The sequence below is a fragment of the Raphanus sativus genome, chromosome 2 (genome assembly GCF_000801105.2).
Source record: "Raphanus sativus cultivar WK10039 chromosome 2, ASM80110v3, whole genome shotgun sequence".
NCBI classification, from domain to species: Eukaryota; Viridiplantae; Streptophyta; class Magnoliopsida; order Brassicales; family Brassicaceae; genus Raphanus; species Raphanus sativus.
In genome coordinates, this window is record NC_079512.1 from 37,463,938 (window position 1) to 37,481,756 (window position 17,819).

Sequence of the window (17,819 nt, forward strand, 5' to 3'; positions counted from 1 at the left end):
ATTTTATTTTTTATTATATATCGTAACTCTAAATTGTTATAGGAAATGTTTAAATTATATTTTTATTTTTACAAATAAAATATAAATAATTTAAATTTTAAAAGTTCTTAACTTTTAAACATTACTTTTTATATTTGATATATTTTAAATCTATTATATTAAGTTAGAAAATGACCTATTAGTATAGGTTTATTCCACCTATTTTAATAAAGTTAAAACCTTTTACTAATCATTTAAGAATTTCTTTTTACACAAATATGATTACAAAGAAAAACACAAAGATGAATAAAAAAGATACAAATATAAAAAATTAAATTTCTAAAAAAAAATCAAAAGGCGGGTATTTTTTTTTTTTTTTTTTTTTAGAAACTTAATCATATTTGTGTTTTTCTTTGTAGTCATATCGTGTGTATACTATTTTTTAAAAAAAAAAAAAGATATTAGTAAAAGGGTTTTGATACGTGTATATTGTGGTGTTTCATAACTATAAACTTGTACCTAGTGTTTTGAACCCCAATCCGGACCCGCGGTTGAATGGTAAATCCGGTGATCTAATATGTAATTCGGTTTGGATTTTAGAAAAAAAAAATCATTAATTAATCATCCGGTAAAACTTACGAAAACCCGCTAAACCCAGAACTCGTGCATCAGTTGAATCACTGGTTGAAACCAATGCGTAAATTTTTAGTTATTAACTTTTTTGATTTTTAGTTTATTTATTAGAAGTTGTTTGCATTCTAATTACGAAGTTAGATTCTCACTCGCCATTTTTAAGGCGGATATATTTTTTTTTTTTATATATTTTCTAGAAATTCAATTTCATATTTTTGTTTTTATTTGTAATCATAATTTATGTTTTTATTTGTACTCATATTTGTGTAAAATATTTTTATTTAAATTATTAGTAAAAAGTTTTGATAACTGTGATGTTACATAACTATACACTTGTGTCATAGTCATTTGACCATTTCACACATTAATTTTGTACTTTACCCTCAAAACAATTTTTTTTTCAAATAACAAAGTATAGTTACAAATTTTGTTTACTATAATCATTTACCTAATTTGCAAATATGAGTTTCTAAAATAATTCATCAGTTTAGAGTTAGTTAGACTCTCAAATAGTAGTTGTAACTGCTTTCAAATTAGTTATCCTATATTCCAAAAAATTCTGGGAAACTCAAAAAACATTAGTATTTAAATGTTGTTGTTGGACTGGTCGATTGTCCCTAACTTTTTCCCCGAGTAACTGACCATAAAAATCAATTAATCACGATTTTGCCGTTTTTGTAACCACCAAGTTAACCGCGTATCAATATTCCTGTGCATAACTTAGTGGATCCTGATAATTACGAAACTAAATGATGGTTATTACAAAATATATTTAGATGCAGTGGTTATTTTTTTCAAAATAGATAAAGTGGAAAATTAATTGTTGGACTGAACTTATATCAATGGGGCACACTTCAACTTTAATAGTATTGATTTGATATTAGTTAGGGACAATAATGTATTGATTATTCTAAAACATATATAAACAAAACAACTAATCTCTGCGATCTCGATTATAGGATTGGTAATCTAAACTATGGTTTTATCGAGAAGCTGCCCTAACTCCTAATCCAGCAAATAGTTTGGTAAATAGGTTAAATAGGTATCAAGATAACCCATAGATCGATTAACTCATCATTTAACATGAATTAGCTAAATAACTAAAACAGAGGGAAAAAAAGAGAGAGAATCGCTTGTCTTCTTCGACCAACGGTTAAGGCTCCCATAGCCACCGTCGGCCGGACTCCTTTTTTCTTTCTTTCTCCATCTGTATTGTTCTATCTGTATATATATATAGCTTCTGGCGATTCCATCTTTTTCCGTTGGTGGTGGTTCGGCTTAGTTTCTGGAAGCGGTGGCTTCGGTAGCACCGGCTTCGCCGGCTTTTGTTTCCAGGAGGCGGTTCCCGCTCCGTCATCGCCGGCTATTATTAGGGTTTTCCGTTCGTTTCTTCGATCTATGAATCTGAGGCTTATCTGTACTCTGTCTCTCGATCTTTGTCTGGAGCTGCATGTTGTTATGTTAGGTAACGGAGGATCGATCGTAGGCATTTTAATCTAATTGAGGATTTCATAGATCCGTCATGTTCCAACAGCTCGGAAGGAGCAGTGTTAGAGTTAGTGGAAGGGTGTTATCCCGGATATGAATCCGCCGCCGACGGCGAGACGTCGTGCCGCTGTTTCTGAAGCGAAGGAAGAAGGGTGTCTCTCGTCTAGACGCGTGGCGGCTTGCTTGACGTGTGGTCGTACATGTGAAAGTGGAAGGGCGTCCTGTTCTAAAAAATGGGCTCGGTTGGTTTTTGTCATTTAGACCATTGGTTTGTTCTCTGTTAGTGGGTTTGCGGGTGGCCCTTTAAGACCTATAGTCTATATCCTGCTTTGTTGGGCTTTATGTTGTAAATTTAGTTTGTACTTCTTTGGCCTTTGGCCTTTTATTATAAATATTAAGATGGCAAAAAAAAAAAAAACTCATCATTTAACCAAACTAAATTGCATGTTTGAGAAAAAAAAATTAATCCAACTTGGGACAGCCAAATAGGGCCCGGCCCAAACAAATTTGTTGAAAACCGATGCTTTCCAGGACCGATTATGAGTGGATAACGAAGCTTATTCTCAACCCAACTTCCATTGGATTTAGAATCTATTTTCTAAGTTACAGGTCCCCATTGTAAATTCTTGATAATCTCTTGAGAGCATTTGGTTACAGCAAACAACTGGATCCACCATCCATCAACTTTATGCATTAATTAATAATCATTCATAGGATTAAGAAGTCAGAATAAAAACCAAAAATTAGCAGGTGGGACCCAGTTTTTCTCCCAACACATGGACTGTTACACTCTCTCTCTCTCTCTCACACTAACGAAGAAGTAGAGAAAGAAAGAAAACAACAACAACAAACAAATAGATCTCTCTTCCTCTCAAAGTCTCTCCATCTTCAAAAATACCTAAACTTCGATTTCGATTAACTCCAAATGTCATGATTCCCGAGAAAAAAAAGAAGAGTTCCGGGGAAAATAGGATAATATAACAATAATCCGCCTCGAGCTCCGATAGAGAGAGAAAAAACGTTCACAATGTCGGCCTTTGTGTTCAAGAGTACTCTCTTCTTGATCCCGCTTCTGACGCTACTCAACATCCCGAGCTGCAGCAAAGCTCGAATCTTTCACCTTCGAGATGCACCACCGTTTCTCCGACGAAGTCAAGCGCTGGTCCGATTTAACCGGTCGATCGGTAGCTTCCCCCCTAAGGGAAGCTTCGACTACTTACAACGCCCTCGTCATCCGCGATCGCCTCATCCGCGGACGCCGACGCCTCCCGAGTCCGAGTCCGAGTCGGAGTCGTCGGCCTCTCACTTTCTCCGATGGCAACTCCACTTCTCGCATCAGCTCCCTCGGATTGTAAAGTTTTCGATTTTTTAAGCTCAGATTCTCTGTTTCAGTGATAAAGTCTAATGCTTTTTTTACTTGTTTCCATGGTTTTGATGGTTAGTTTGCATTACACGACGGTGAAATTGGGAACTCCGGGATGAGTCTTCATGGTGGCGCTCGACACAGGAAGCGACCTCTTCTGGGTCCCTTGTTGATTGCGGCAAATGCGCACCCTACTCAAGGACCTGCTTACTCTTTCTGTAACCTTTTTTTTTTCAACACTTCCACTATTAGCAGTTCAGTTTTTTTTAATTTTGTCTCTTCTACCTGCCACTTGTTTGTTTTTTTCTGTTGGTGGTGTGTGGTTTTAGGAGTTTGAGCTGAGCATTTACAACCCTAAACTTTCGAAACGAACAAGAAGGTCACCTGCAACAACAGCCTCTGTGCGCAGCGTAACCAGTGCCTCGGAACGTTCAGCACTTGCCCTTACATGGTCTCTTACGTCTCTGCTCAGACTTCCACCTCTGGCGTTCTTATGGAAGATGTTATGCACTTGACTACTGGAGATAAGAACCCTGAGCGTGTTGAGGCTTATGTCACTTTCGGGTTAGTAAGCAGCTGTTTTGCATCCATCATCATCATCATCTCTTCCCTTGTGTGTTGAGTTGCAGTTGCTGAAAAAAAATGTGGAGTATGTGTGCAGATGTGGGCAGGTTCAAAGCGGTTCATTTCTTGACATTGCGGCGCCTAATGGTTTATTCGGTCTAGGCATGGAGAAGATATCGGTTCCAAGCGTTTGGCGAGGAAGGTCTGGTTGCTGATTCTTTCTCCATGTGTTTTGGACATGATGGAGTTGGGAGGATTAGTTTTGGGGATAAAGGTAGTTCTGATCAGGAAGAGACACCCTTTAATCTCAAACCCTTCACAGTAAGTTGACTCATTTCTCTTTTATCCTATGTTGTGCCAAGAATGCACCTTTTTAAATAATTTTTCATTCATTGTAGCCCAAACTACAACATCACAGTGACTCGAGTACGTGTGGGGACAACTCTGATAGATGATGAGTTTACAGCTCTCTTTGACACTGGCACATCGTTTACTTATTTAGTTGATCCCATGTATACATCAGTCTCAGAGAGTGTAAACATCTAAACACACGCCCTCTTGTTTTGATTATACTCTTTATGAAGAAGAATCACATTGTCTGTCGTCTGTCTACAGTTTCATTCTCAGGCTCAAGATAAGCGTCATTCACCGGATCCAAGGATTCCCTTCGACTATTGCTATGACATGAGGTAATGAGTTTGTTATCTGACTATCATCCGCAACACTCAGATGCTTTCTTTGTCTCCACCACTCTTATCTAAACATTTATGTGATTATTAGCTCTGAAGCGAATGCTAGTTTGATACCGAGTTTAAGCCTCACAATGAAAGGAAACAGCCACTTCACCATCAATGATCCTTAATCGTCATCTCTACTGAGGTCATTCATTAGTATACTTGTTTCTCCCATCATTCCGTTGTCTTCCTCAGCTGAACATTAACACTTTTAGTCGCTCTGCATATATTTCACAGGGTGAGCTTGTATATTGCCTGGCCATTGTCAAAAGCTCTGAACTCAACATAATCGGACGTAAGAACACTTTTGCTTTTTTTTTCATGGATCATCATCGAACATCCTTTTAATATAGTGTGACCTCGCGGTTTCTACTCTTTAAATGAAACAGAAAACTACATGACCGGGTATCGTGTAGTATTCGACAGAGAGAAGCTCATCTTAGCTTGGAAAAAGTTTGACTGTAAGTTTCATTCCTCTTAATATTTACTACAACACTTGTTTTTTTTGTGTGTGTATTGACCTTACTATCTCTTGACGCAGGCTATGATATCGAAGAGACAAAGACAACTCTTGCCGGATCAAACAAAACGGAGGCGGTGGCTCCGGCAATGGCAGCTGGAATAAGGACTCATAATAACTCCTCAGAAGAGCTACACAAAACAAACCGAACCAACTCCAAAAGTAGTAGCTCTTCTCCAACCAAAGATTTAAAACAGTAAAGCTATGGTCTTTCTTCAGATCTTTGTTCATATTACTTCCACTTTTATAATAGAGTTTGTAGTAGTAGTAGTAATCTTCTTAAGTCACTCCAAAAACACACCCATTTTGTTTGTATCATAAAAGATTATAGAGATCAGCCTCTCCAGGAAATATATGTTCTTCCACTCCTATCAACTCTATTAAAACATTATTGTCCGACAAATATACCAAGACGTAGACATGATTGCACCCAACATGAGTCAATGACCATGTCTATCGATAATTAGTTGGAAAAAAAATATATATATATAGGTAAGGGCGAAGATTCATTTGTATTTATAATTGTATGTATGTATGTAACATTGACATTCTTTTTTGTCAACAACCATAGACATTTCAAACAAGATGACACATTACTAGGCTAATAATCAATGATTTTAATAGTCAACCTAATTATTTGGATACGTAGTCTTTTATTTCCTATAACTAATAATATAAAATTATCAGTAATTGGATATATTTTCCCCCGGAAACTAATAATCATGGATATATTCATAAATGGTAGTAGGTACCAAAATCTCTATCATATAAAAGTAATAAAGTTTAAAAACTTTGAAAATTATAATGGTCAAGATTTTTTGTTTATGTAACGTTCTGGAACATATTAGAACAAATCTGCTGAACTAATTTGTTGATCTATAATATTATGAACAAATTATAAAATGTTCAAATGTAAGTTTATTTTTTAGTTTCATTTTTCACGTTACATATTCCATGAATCAATCTACAGTAAATACAATATTAATCTGTAGTAGCAAAGACGTCTAGTCTTCTAAAATATATAAAAGACATAGTTTAATGTAAGAACTTGAAAACATGTTTTCTAGTTAACCTTGCCTATTTTTAGAGTTAAAAAAAAAAAAAGACAAGACCAATCGTTTACTGACACGTCTGATTACCACGTCAACAATCCTGCGAAAGGCTCATGAGCCAATAAGATTCAGAGAAAGAGCACTGTGTTTTTTAACAGTGTGTTAACACAAAGGGTAACTTGGTAAGGTCTAACTACTTCCACGGCAAAGGGTAGCAAAGAAAAATCCAAACGGAAAAAAATAATAATAAAAATTATATTATATATAAAAAAAGGAATAAGAACGGAAGAGAGAGGAGACTAGACTGCTCTTTCATCGTCTTCTCCTTCTGTGGAATAAATTTTTTTGTTTTCGGAAAAAAATCTCTCAGTTTCCATTTCCGTCGTGCATTTACTCAAATCCTAACCCTAACTCTCTGATATCGCACGGATCGTTATTTCACACCTAACTCTCTCTCTCTCTCTCTCTCTTCAGGGTTAAAAAATCGATTGTTAGATATTTTACTGTTCGTCGATCGGAGCTTCAATCGGAGTCTCTCTCTTTAACACAAACCCTAATTTTGTCCGCTGATGATGGCCTCCGCCGCTACTAACACAACAACTCCACCGTCTCAAGCGAGAATCGCGGCAGCCCTACACAACCACGCCCGTCCCTCTCCGTGGAGTCAGATCGTCCGCGGCGGCGAATCAGAGCCGCCGACGATCTGCCGCCGCACCTTCCTCTCCTCAATCCAAGGCTCCGATTGATTCCGATTGCTCCACCTGCTCCTCTTGCTGGAGACGACGGATCGGAGGAGTCTGGTGGTGCTCAGCAGGCAATGCAGGAAAGAAGGCAGTTGGAAAAGGCCATCATCGTCTAATGGTGGGGTCTGGTGTGGAGGACCTGTCATGGGAGCTTCGTTCGTGGCCTGCTCTCTCTGTTCTCCTTGTCTTCCTCTGATTTTCTCTAAAAGTCTCCGGTCGATGTACCTTCGCTGGTCCCCCTTTCTCAGGTTTCATATGACTCTCTGCCTTTGTTTGGTTGCTGAAAGTATGTAAAGTTTTAAACTTTTTGGTAATAATGATCTGTTTGTTGTGTGAAAATGACTAAGATTACTGTTGAATTTTCACTGCAATGTATCATCAGCATCTGCATATTGTTGTGTGTGTGTTTTAAGCCAGCCACTGAGTTATGTATCGTCATCAACGGATATAAGAATCATTAGATGTTTCTTCTGTTCAAAAATCTTTTCTTTTGGATTTGTAATGTCAAAATGCTTTCTTTTTCTTTTTTTTTAGGTATGCCTTTCACTCATTCATGTGTTGATGATTCTTGTTATCCTGATTTAATAGTGAGAATGCCTTGTGTGTCTTTGGTTTAGGGAATGCAAATGCTTCTGTTCCAAAACAAGGTGGTCGTGCAAACCCTAACCCAAACACCAAACAACCACTCGCGCCAGAGATCATTTAAACGGAAATGGCGCTTCTGGATCATCTGCTAATGGTACTGTTTCTCAACCTTCGGCAGCGCAAGGTCCACTTTGTCGAAACGACGCCTTGCCTTCGCACAACCCTTCTCCTAGAGGCCAGAACCAGAGGAAATAATGGCTTTGCATCACAAACCCGTGGTGGTGGTGGTGGTGGTGGGTAGTGACAACTTTTTCACCACGTGACTCTTACAGGAACCAAAATGGTAACCACCACCACAACCACCAAAGTCATGGTGGAAGGCGCAACCAGGAGCACGGGAAATCAAAACTGGACTTTCAGCAGAAGCTTTAATGGGAGAGATGGAAATGCTGCAAAATTCACAAAGAGGTGCCCCAGCATTCGTAAGACATCCACCTCCATCTATGCAGTCAATTCCTCCTCAGTTTATGGCTGCTCGCCTATTCAGCCTTTGGTTAGCCCTGTGCCCTTCCCTACTACTTGGTGACACATTGAAGATCACGTCTTTTGAATTTTGTTTATTATGTTTCTAACGCGTCTCTGTTTCAGAATTGGCATCTCCATATTATCCCCGTATGCCTTTCATCGGCCCGCTCTCACCTGGTCCTGTCTTCTACCAAGTCCAAGATCCTCCTCTTAACATAAAACTACAGAAGCAAATACATTATTATTTTAGGTAGTACCTTGTATTGATCTCTCTTTATTCGTTTCGGTTTGTAATTTTTGCACTTTCTCATTTCACTTCTGGGAAGGAGTAATTTTAGATGCAAATGTTTCTTTTGGTTACAGTGAAGAGAATTTGATTAGAGACACTATCTTCGTGGGCACATGGATGATCAGGGTTTTGTTCCGCTACATGTGATTGCTGGTTTCAAGAAGGTAACTTAACTTACTTTCTGGATGTTGGCCCTGATTCACCTTTCTCTGATTATGATATAATAAACAGTGCCATCTTATTTATTACTTTCGAGTCTGTAGAAACTGAGAATTAGCGTGAACTTGTATTCAGTCTAGTAAACACCTTAGATACATTCTGTGCGTTCTTAGATAAAGCTGTTCCATGCATGTTCATACTCTCAGCAAATGGAATCTGATCTTAAGAAAAGACAGATGATTCATATTACCAGTTGATGAATTATGTCCGACATTTGGGAAATCGATTATGAATGCTTCTTTTGCTCCCGTATAAATGTGTTTTTATAATGTTTAAAACTTGATAAGCTATGACTAATTCGCTGCTCACTTGGCTCTATCTTACTCAGTGTTCATTTGTTTTTTTTTTGTTTTCCCTTCTCTCTGAGTCCTAGTTACTATAACACTTTTTTGCTTAGTACCATATGTCCAGAGTTTTTGTGTATTATTTCTCTATGACTTGTAGCTACCTGTGTTACCTCTTTTTCTCCTTTTGTTCAGGTTGCAGAACTTACAGATAGTATACAGCAAATAATAGAGGCTCTACAAGGTTCACCGTTTGTTGAAGTGCAGGTATTTCTTGTCTATCTATATATGTGTCCTTTAGTGTGTAAAAATTTGAATTACATTGTCTTTCCTTGCAACTAGAATGATAATAAACATTTTAGTTAGGGGTTTGATAATCGACTTTTGTCCATTCTGAGAAAGAAAGCTTATAAAAACTTTGTGATAACATGCAATTTTACCTGTTCGAAGCTGAAATTATAGAATATTGTTAGTCTCGAGGCATGTATGGTTTCCTTGTTTGTTTTGAACTTTTATTTGATTGCAAATGCTATTTTGTGGCTTGTAAGGGTGACAGAATAAGGAAGCGCTATAATTGGCACCATTGGCTGCTTCCTGAAGAGACGAGTCACCAATCTGTTGATGCAATGGCGAGCGGAGTTAGAACTTGTCGATTGGACAGAGCTCGGCCGATCCATTTGGTGGTTCAAGCAGCCAGTGGCATCCTGCAGAAGCAAAAACGAAGCTGCTTCAGATGGTCAGCAACAGTTTTCTGTTGTTGGTCAAGTGAACAACATCAACGACTCAGATGGTGCAAACCGTTGAACCATCATGTTTGGAGCTGCTGGTTAGTGTTGGACATGAAATACATTATTTTGTCCTGCACGGAATCAGGAAAAACAATAATGAAGGGGAATCAAAAAAGAGAGAGAGTGAAAGGTAAGGCATAAAACCAAAAAGAGAAGAGACTCATATGAAAACAGAAAAAGCATCAACATTTCATAAACTTTGGCATATTTATGGTTCTTTTCTTCTTGGTTTTGGTTTTTTTTTTGGATGCTAGTAACTTTTTTGTGTGTTTATGCTACTTTGCTACATATGATGGTCATTACATTTGCTTGTAAAAACCATTGTTATTGTCTGGGATTTATCGGTTTTGCTTGGCTAGTGACCCTCTCGAATTTGTTCCCATAGTCGATTTCTGATGAGAACCAGGCCAAGTTAAAGTAAACTTCAGAGAAGACTCGTGAATCCCTCGTTCCTCAGAGCAGATTAAAATGCGTGAGAAAAAGCAGATGACGGTAGACTGGTAGAGTGAAGCAATAGCCAAACAAGTGTAACTTTAATCAGTCTTATTTGCAAAAGTGTACAAAGAAAGAAGATGCTAACCAAGAAAAACAAGTACCAACCGGCGCCTCGTGTTGTCGTTTGCTTGTATTGCTTTGATGTGAATATTGAAGAAAACACGTGTTCCACGCTCTGCGACGTTGTACTGTTGCGTAGGGTGTGAATCTTTGAATGGGTGTCTCTCTACTGTAACTAAACAATCAAGCAAATTGTTCGGTGAGTTCCCAAGTAATTAATATCATAATAAATCAACATTATGTGACATAAATTCTCGTATTTTCTTTATCAAAACTCATAAGTTTGACATACATCGATTTTAAAATGTATCAGACTATAGTAATGTATTATATGTCTGTGTTACCAGATTACCGTGAACTTGTTTGTTACGTGGTTAGCCTTTCACATATGTGCAGACTCATATTGAGATATTTGGTTTTCCGCATACTAATGTAGTTAGGCAGTTTTTCTTAAGAAAAGTTTATATAATTGCAGCGAATTAAATTTTACGTACTAATACCTAACATAACAAGATATATAACTTTTTCCATAAATGACACTTGACTTTACTTAGACCTCGCTCTCACACTAAAGCTGAAACCTAAGCTGATATAGCAAGTTACCATATAGCCTCTCCTTAATCTAGTCATTTGTACACAACCACAAAAACACTTCACATATATCAAAATTCTTTATGTTCACCTAAATGTGGAAAAATAACACAAGGAAACAACCCCATAGTAAACCCAAAATTCAGAACTATTATTGGTTCTGAAAACCCTCATTCACAGAACACACCAATAGTATAGAAACTTTCCCAATTCTTCTTTACCATTTGGAGATGTCAAAGTACATAGATTCAAGCATTTTGCAGAATCCAACGGTTAGCATTCTTATGGCACTTTCAACTCCACGTTTTTGCTTGTTCAGTCTGTTGCTAATTCTAGTAGTAAATTATTACGACTACTGTATATGTTCGTACAGTCTATAGACAACCTACGGACAGGTGATTATTGTACGGACCAGTGGAACCAAAAGAATCCAATGGTCATAAGCTCACCGCTCAGGCATATTGTTCGTTGGATTATAAAATCAACGTATAAACGAAGATTAATAAATACGAGTATAATATACCATCACATCAATTCACTTGTCCCGACTTATTTCGAGTCTATCAACCTCTTTTCTCTGCAAACGAGTTTACTTTTTGTAAACCATCTACATCTCCCAACTTTTTCTTATATTATTGTATTGCAAAGCTTATATCTATCATTTAAATCTTCAACCAACTTGAAAAAATCTTAGTATATCATGATTATAGTTTAAAAGTGAAATATGAATTTAGTAAGATGTTATTTCAAAATTATTTTGGTAATAACCACAATTATACACTACATGCTTTTTTTTTTTTGCTAAACTGTAAATATCATAAAATGAAGAAAGAGTTTACAAGGTAACATCTAAGTCTGAAATCCATATTGGCAAAAAAGAAACTAAGAAACAAGATGGTTCAAAGTGAAAAGCATTGCAAGCTCCTTATGCTAGCCAAAGACTCATAAGAGAACTATAAATTTTCCTCAGCCTCCTTGCTGAGATGATATTCCTAATCTCGTTATCAATGGTTCTGAAGACAGTTGCGGCCGGTATGACTGCCTGATTGTGCACCAGATTGTTCCTCTGTCTCCATATGTGATAAACGATAGATTGGGTAGCTATCTTCCGTAGGAGGACTCGTCTTGCAGAGGTCCCCGTTCTGATCCATGACAGCAACTCCGACCAGTTGGTGATCACTGCTGTATGAGGTCGGCATCGCCTGAATACTTCCGTCCAAATCTCCCTACTAAACTGACACGAGAGGAAGAGATGATCTCTGGTTTCGTCGTGGCAGGCACAGAGCGGGCATAATGGCGAGATCAGCATCCCCCACGCTTCCAGTCTAGCTCTAGTTGGCAATCTGTCGTAGTTTGCCACCCACATTGTGCAACTTAGCTTCGGAATGGCTCCTTTGAACCACACCACGTCACGCCAGTCCTTAATCTCCTCTCTAGGCCTGAGAGCTTCCCAAGTCGCCGATGACCTGAAAACAGAGAGAGATGTATCACCAGCAACCCAATCATATTCATCAGCAACATCAATATTTAATGGCAAAGAGAGGGTTGTGAGGTAAGTATGTAATTCTAGTTCCTTTTGCGATCTCGGATGCGGTAGCGCCCATGTATCTCCTCTAGTGGCGTCCGCTACTACAGCATCCTTCCTGAGGCGCAAAGATCTAGGACCCGTAGGACCGATGTAGGTAATAAGTTGACCAAATGGAGTCCAGACATCAAACCAAAAGCTTGTGTCCAACCCATTACCAAGCGTGGTTCTGATAAAGCGCAGAGCCAACGGGCGGAGCTCTAGCATTTTTCTCCATGTCCATGAGTCGTTAGGCTTGGCGTTTATGGTCCAAAAAGACTGGTCCTGAAGATGGGTGTTCCAGTGCCAATCAACCCAATAAGATGGTGATTTTGATAACAGCAGCCAAATGAATTTCAAACAAAGAACTTGGTTCCAAATAATTAGACTCCCGAGGCCGAGGCCCCCTTCTTCCTTTGGCAGGCAAACTGTGGTCCAAGCTATCTTTGCTATGCTTCTCTTTTCTGAACTTCCCGACCACAAGAACTTTGAGCAGAGTGATTCTATCAATCTTATGCAATCTTTGGGGAGGATGAAAGTTGACATCCAAAAGGAGACCAAACCGAAAATGACCGTTTTGAGTAGTTGTAGCATGCCCGCGAAAGACAACATCTTTGTAGACCATGAGTGGAAGCGGTTGTGAAGCTTGATCATCAACGGTGCATACTCCGAGATTTTCAGCTTCCTGGTCATGAGAGGGAGGCCAAGGTACCTGATTGGGAACTGACCCGAAGGGAAACCATAGCTAGTGATGGCAGTGGTTTCCGTTAGGTCAAGGTAGGCCAAGGTACACTACATGCTTTATTCTACACAATTGTATATTATACATTACATGATAAAATGAAAAATAATAACACGCAGGTTTTATTAAATTATAAAAAAATTATTTATAATCAAAAGCTTTTAAGCAGTTGGGACAATCTTACACTTGCAATTTTGTCTAAGTAGCAAACAAATTATCCATGAACGCAATAGCAATCTTAAAAATAGATTTGATGGAGTTTTGGACAGAGCAACACCGTGCTAACATATCTGTTCACTCACCCAATGAGACATGACATGTCACACTCTCTCCCTCCCTTTCATAAACTCGCAAGTCTTGATAGTTTGAGTTTCATTACATAACTTCATTTAAAAGAAAGAATTGAGAATTTATATGAATCACATATGTATTACTTTAAATTTCCTTTTTATTTACATGTTTCAAAACTTGTTGGCTCAAATCTAGAGAAAATATTAGATCTTGGTGTTGAAAAAAGCATATCTCCAGTTCGGTGTTTCACCAAAAAAATGTTCAAAATTTTTGTATTTAAAAATAAAATATAAAGAATGTGTGAATGTTTCTGTAATGGTTAGACAAGTCACGCCCGATACATATATATTTTAAAATGTTTATATTATGCTACAAAAAAATGTTTATACTAATGACAAAATTGTTTTAGTAAGCATGTATTATTGACTTAATGGTCACACGGTTATTTTCTTTGACATTTTTTAGATTTCAAAAGATTATGTTATTCTTATTTTCAAAGAAATTTCTATTTTCATATTGTTTTGATATTTTATCATTAGTTTTTTAAATTTAAAGGTATTCCATCAATTTAGTAGCAATATACTCATCCTCACATTTGTTTTATTAAAATCATAAATTTTGGTTGAGCAAAGTAGAAGGAGGAACCTTTTCGTACAACCTTACCAAAATCACTGTGTTTCGAAACAAGCTTCTATTTCAGATGATGGAGGATTTCGGGAAATTGTGGAGTATTTGAGATCATATCAGATGATTGTGAAGTTCATTAAGCCGGCTTCTTCAGTTTGTGCTTTACTTACCAAATACGCAATCTCTGTTAATATAGACACATTTTTTTAAGAGAGACTTAATTGGCACTGTGTGTTTAAAACACCATCACAGTCTGCATGAAAGAAGTTTTGAATTAAAACTTCTTATTTTTCTAAAGATAAAGAGTGGATGCATAGGGTTTGTGTAGGCTTCTAGTAACCTACACCCCCACAATCTTCATTATCATCTTGTCCAATGCATGCACAGATGATTTGTTCTCATTGACTTCATTTATGTTTAATTTACTTGGTTGAGTAAAAAAGTTTACAAAACTTCTTAAATTTTTGGTTAGGAGATAAACATGTCTTCCAACAACTATCTTTGAATTAAATAAAAGATTTTTCATACAATTTCTTAAACAACTTTCAAATTCTTAAAAAAGCATTGTATATACTTCTCTATTAAAAAAGAAGATGTCATATAAAACATGAATCGAGAGCGGAAAAGATCGACCCACATTTGAGAACTTTATAGAGTTAAAAGATTTGTTGTAGTTTGTTTACTTTAAAAGAAAAAAACTTATCAACTGTTATTTAAAAGAATAATTTGTTTACTTTGAAAGACGAATATACTGGTTTAAAGCAAGATCAATAAATATGAAAAAGATAATAAAGAAAGTCCCAATGTATTTTTTGAGTTTAGTAGAACATGTATTTCAATAAATCTTTGAGTTAAAGTAGAATACCTTTTCAATATTTATTTTTGAGTTAGTTTCTTAAATAAACAGCTTCTATTGTATTCTTTGAATATCTAAAATGAAATGTTTACTTGAGAGCTTTTTTCATTTATAAAATTTTGCTCAAAACTTATGTACAAAAATCATAAAATACATAGATGAATAGTTAATCATGTGGAACAAAATCTCAATTGAAAGAAAGAAAAATGTGTGGTGTGTTTTATTTAGAGTTTGATTTTATGATAGAATTAGAGTAAATTAAAACAAATGAACGATTATCTCAACCTATTTACTCTAGTTTCAATATAAGTAAAAATGATTCTAATTCATTCATTCTAAGAAATGATCAAATACATTATCAGTAGAGTAAATTTTACGTTAATCCTGCTGAGATAAAAAAAAAAGTTTTCTCCAAGTTAATTATGTTTTATACTTCTTACTTCCACTTTTTTCACCATTTTACTCCAATAAATATCATAACCAATACATAACCAATCACACACACTCTTATCCTCTTATTATTATACCATCAACTTGCGGTAAAGATGAAAAAATGAAATGCGTGATTAGACATGCACTGGGAGACTGAACATAGATATATGGAGGTAGATCATGTAACTTATACTTATCATTAAATGCAAGCGATTAGAAATAAATAAAAAAGTGACACTTGAAAGTGATCCAAAAGTATGTGATCTTTCAAAACAAAACAGGTGAGATTAAACGATAAATTAATTGTTTGCTTCGTTAAAAAAACGTATCTGCTTGCCTTTTCTCAAGCATCTCTTCCCCACCCACTCTTTACATTTAAGGATCATGACAATAGTTCACTAACTTCACTTTGAAATTATTAACAACTTTTTATTTTTACACAACTTTTAAATTAAAGACATCAAAACTTTACTTACGTAGTTACCAGTTTTTCCTTTTTCTTTTACATATTTAGTTATATATGAATATTATATATATATATATATATATATATATATATTTTGGAATAGTTTCAAGCTCTATTCTCTCTTCTTTTGGACCCCAACCATCATTCAAGAAATGACCGGTGAAAGTCAAGAAGCCCTCTTAGCTCTCTACTGACTACTCTCTCTCCGCGTAGGATACAAAGACATTTGACACCAAAGCCTAAAGCTGTGTGCCTGTGTTTTATGGTTCTCTTTTCCAATGATGTCATCAGCAAAGCATCAGAGAAATCATAGAGTCTCTGCTACAACCAAGAACAAGATTCTCAACACTGTTTCTTCCATCTCATCCTCATCACCACCATCACCATCGTCCTCATCCTCATCATCTCCTTCATACTCACAAGACTCCCAAGAAGCCCAAAAGAGTTCTTTAATCACCATGGAAGAAGTTTGGGAAGACATCAACCTTGCTTCCATCCACCACCTAAACCGCCACAGCCAACATCCACAACATAACCATCAGCCGAGGTTCAGGAGCCATGACCGTCAGAACCAAAACCATGAGTCCATGTTCCAAGACTTCCTCAACAGACCTTTGAACCGGGAACCAAACATGCCCATAAGCCTCAACGGCAATACCACCACTGTCACTGCTCTCTTCAGCAGCTCTCCTCTGGCGGCACCTCCTGCAACTGTTCTGAGCTTGAATTCCGGTGCCGGCTTCGAGTTTCTTGATAACCAAGATCCTCTTGTTCTCCCTAACTCTAATCTTCATAGGCACAATCACCTCACTGACGTTCCTTCATTCAACACTTCTTTCGAGGATCTTACTTGTTTTGGCAAGAAAAGAGGCCAAGAGTCCAATGAAGGTTCAGGGAATAGAAAACATAAGCGTATGATCAAGAACAGAGAATCTGCAGCTCGTTCCAGAGCTAGGAAACAGGAATGTGCCTCTCCTCCTCTAACTAACCTTTTACTCCAAAAAAAAAAAAAAGGAAATGTGGTTTTGCCATCAAAATGCTTTTGTTTTTAAAAAGTTTTTTTGGGTTTTGATTCTTATTTGCAGGCTTATACAAACGAGTTAGAGATTGAAGTTGCTCACTTACAGGCAGAAAATGAAAGACTCAGGAGACAACAAGAGCAGGTAAACAAGTTCTTATTATTTTTTTCCTTTAAAAGTTTATGTTGAGTATTCACCAACTTAAAAGGAAATAGACATCCTCTGCATTACTTGTAGTATCTTTGTTTTTATACACGCTTCTGTCCATTGACGTGTTCAATACTGTTACTTAAGTTCTATAAATATGTGTGTGTGTGTGTGTGCAGTTAAGAATGGCGGCAGCAAATCAGCCACCCAAAAAGAAGACACTTCAACGGTCTTCCACAGCTCCATTTTGAGAAATCTACAAGTCCTTATCTCTCTTTTGGGGATTGAGAGGCTTTCACGAAGAAGTGAAAAAATGGGAAAGTTTGTACTTTTTATATTAGCTATAAGTATAACTAAGCTAAATCTGTAGAACCAAGATATTGCAGGGTAAAGAAGTAGTAAAAAGAACAAGAGAAAAAGAAAACAGAAAGAGAAAAGGATCTTTCCATTTCCTAAGGCACAGGAACACCTGTCCTGGGCCTCTCTCATCCTTGTTCTGTCATTTTCTTATTCAAAACCCTTTTCAATTCTGTACTAACTTGTATTTTTGTAGTAATGGTACTTAGTACTCTCTCTTCTAATGCTAGTTTGAAATTGTTTCGGGGAAAATATTATTTAAAATATTATTTAAATATATCGATTTTTAAATTTGGTTAAAATAAAATATTAATTTTCGATAAACAAAAAAAAAACTTCATTTTTATTAACATGTCATTTTATTGTAACAAAAGAATCATATCATTTTTGTTCCATAATTAGCCAA

At 36.6% G+C, this 17,819-nt stretch overlaps 1 protein-coding gene and 2 pseudogenes across 1 annotated transcript; all 3 read left to right on the forward strand.

Annotated features, from left to right (window-relative positions):
- Positions 1-3,127: 3,127 nt before the first annotated feature.
- On the forward strand, positions 3,128-5,546 carry LOC130498173 (aspartyl protease family protein 1-like; annotated as a pseudogene).
- A 1,359-nt stretch (positions 5,547-6,905) lies between these two features.
- Positions 6,906-10,083, forward strand: LOC130508723 (la-related protein 1C-like; annotated as a pseudogene).
- A 5,954-nt stretch (positions 10,084-16,037) lies between these two features.
- LOC130508249 (protein FD-like) lies at positions 16,038-17,630 on the forward strand. Its single transcript, XM_057003623.1, has 2 exons — positions 16,038-17,053; positions 17,236-17,630. Exon 1 carries the CDS (start codon positions 16,169-16,171, stop codon positions 16,940-16,942), a length of 774 nt encoding a protein of 257 aa, XP_056859603.1. The 5' UTR covers positions 16,038-16,168; the 3' UTR covers positions 16,943-17,053; positions 17,236-17,630.
- The last annotated feature ends 189 nt before the right edge of the window (positions 17,631-17,819 follow it).

What these genes read in the sequence shown, in the direction of transcription:
- LOC130508249 (XM_057003623.1), top strand. Translation starts at nt 16,169, where the DNA reads ATGATGTCATCAGCAAAGCATCAGAGAAATCATAGAGTCTCTGCTACA.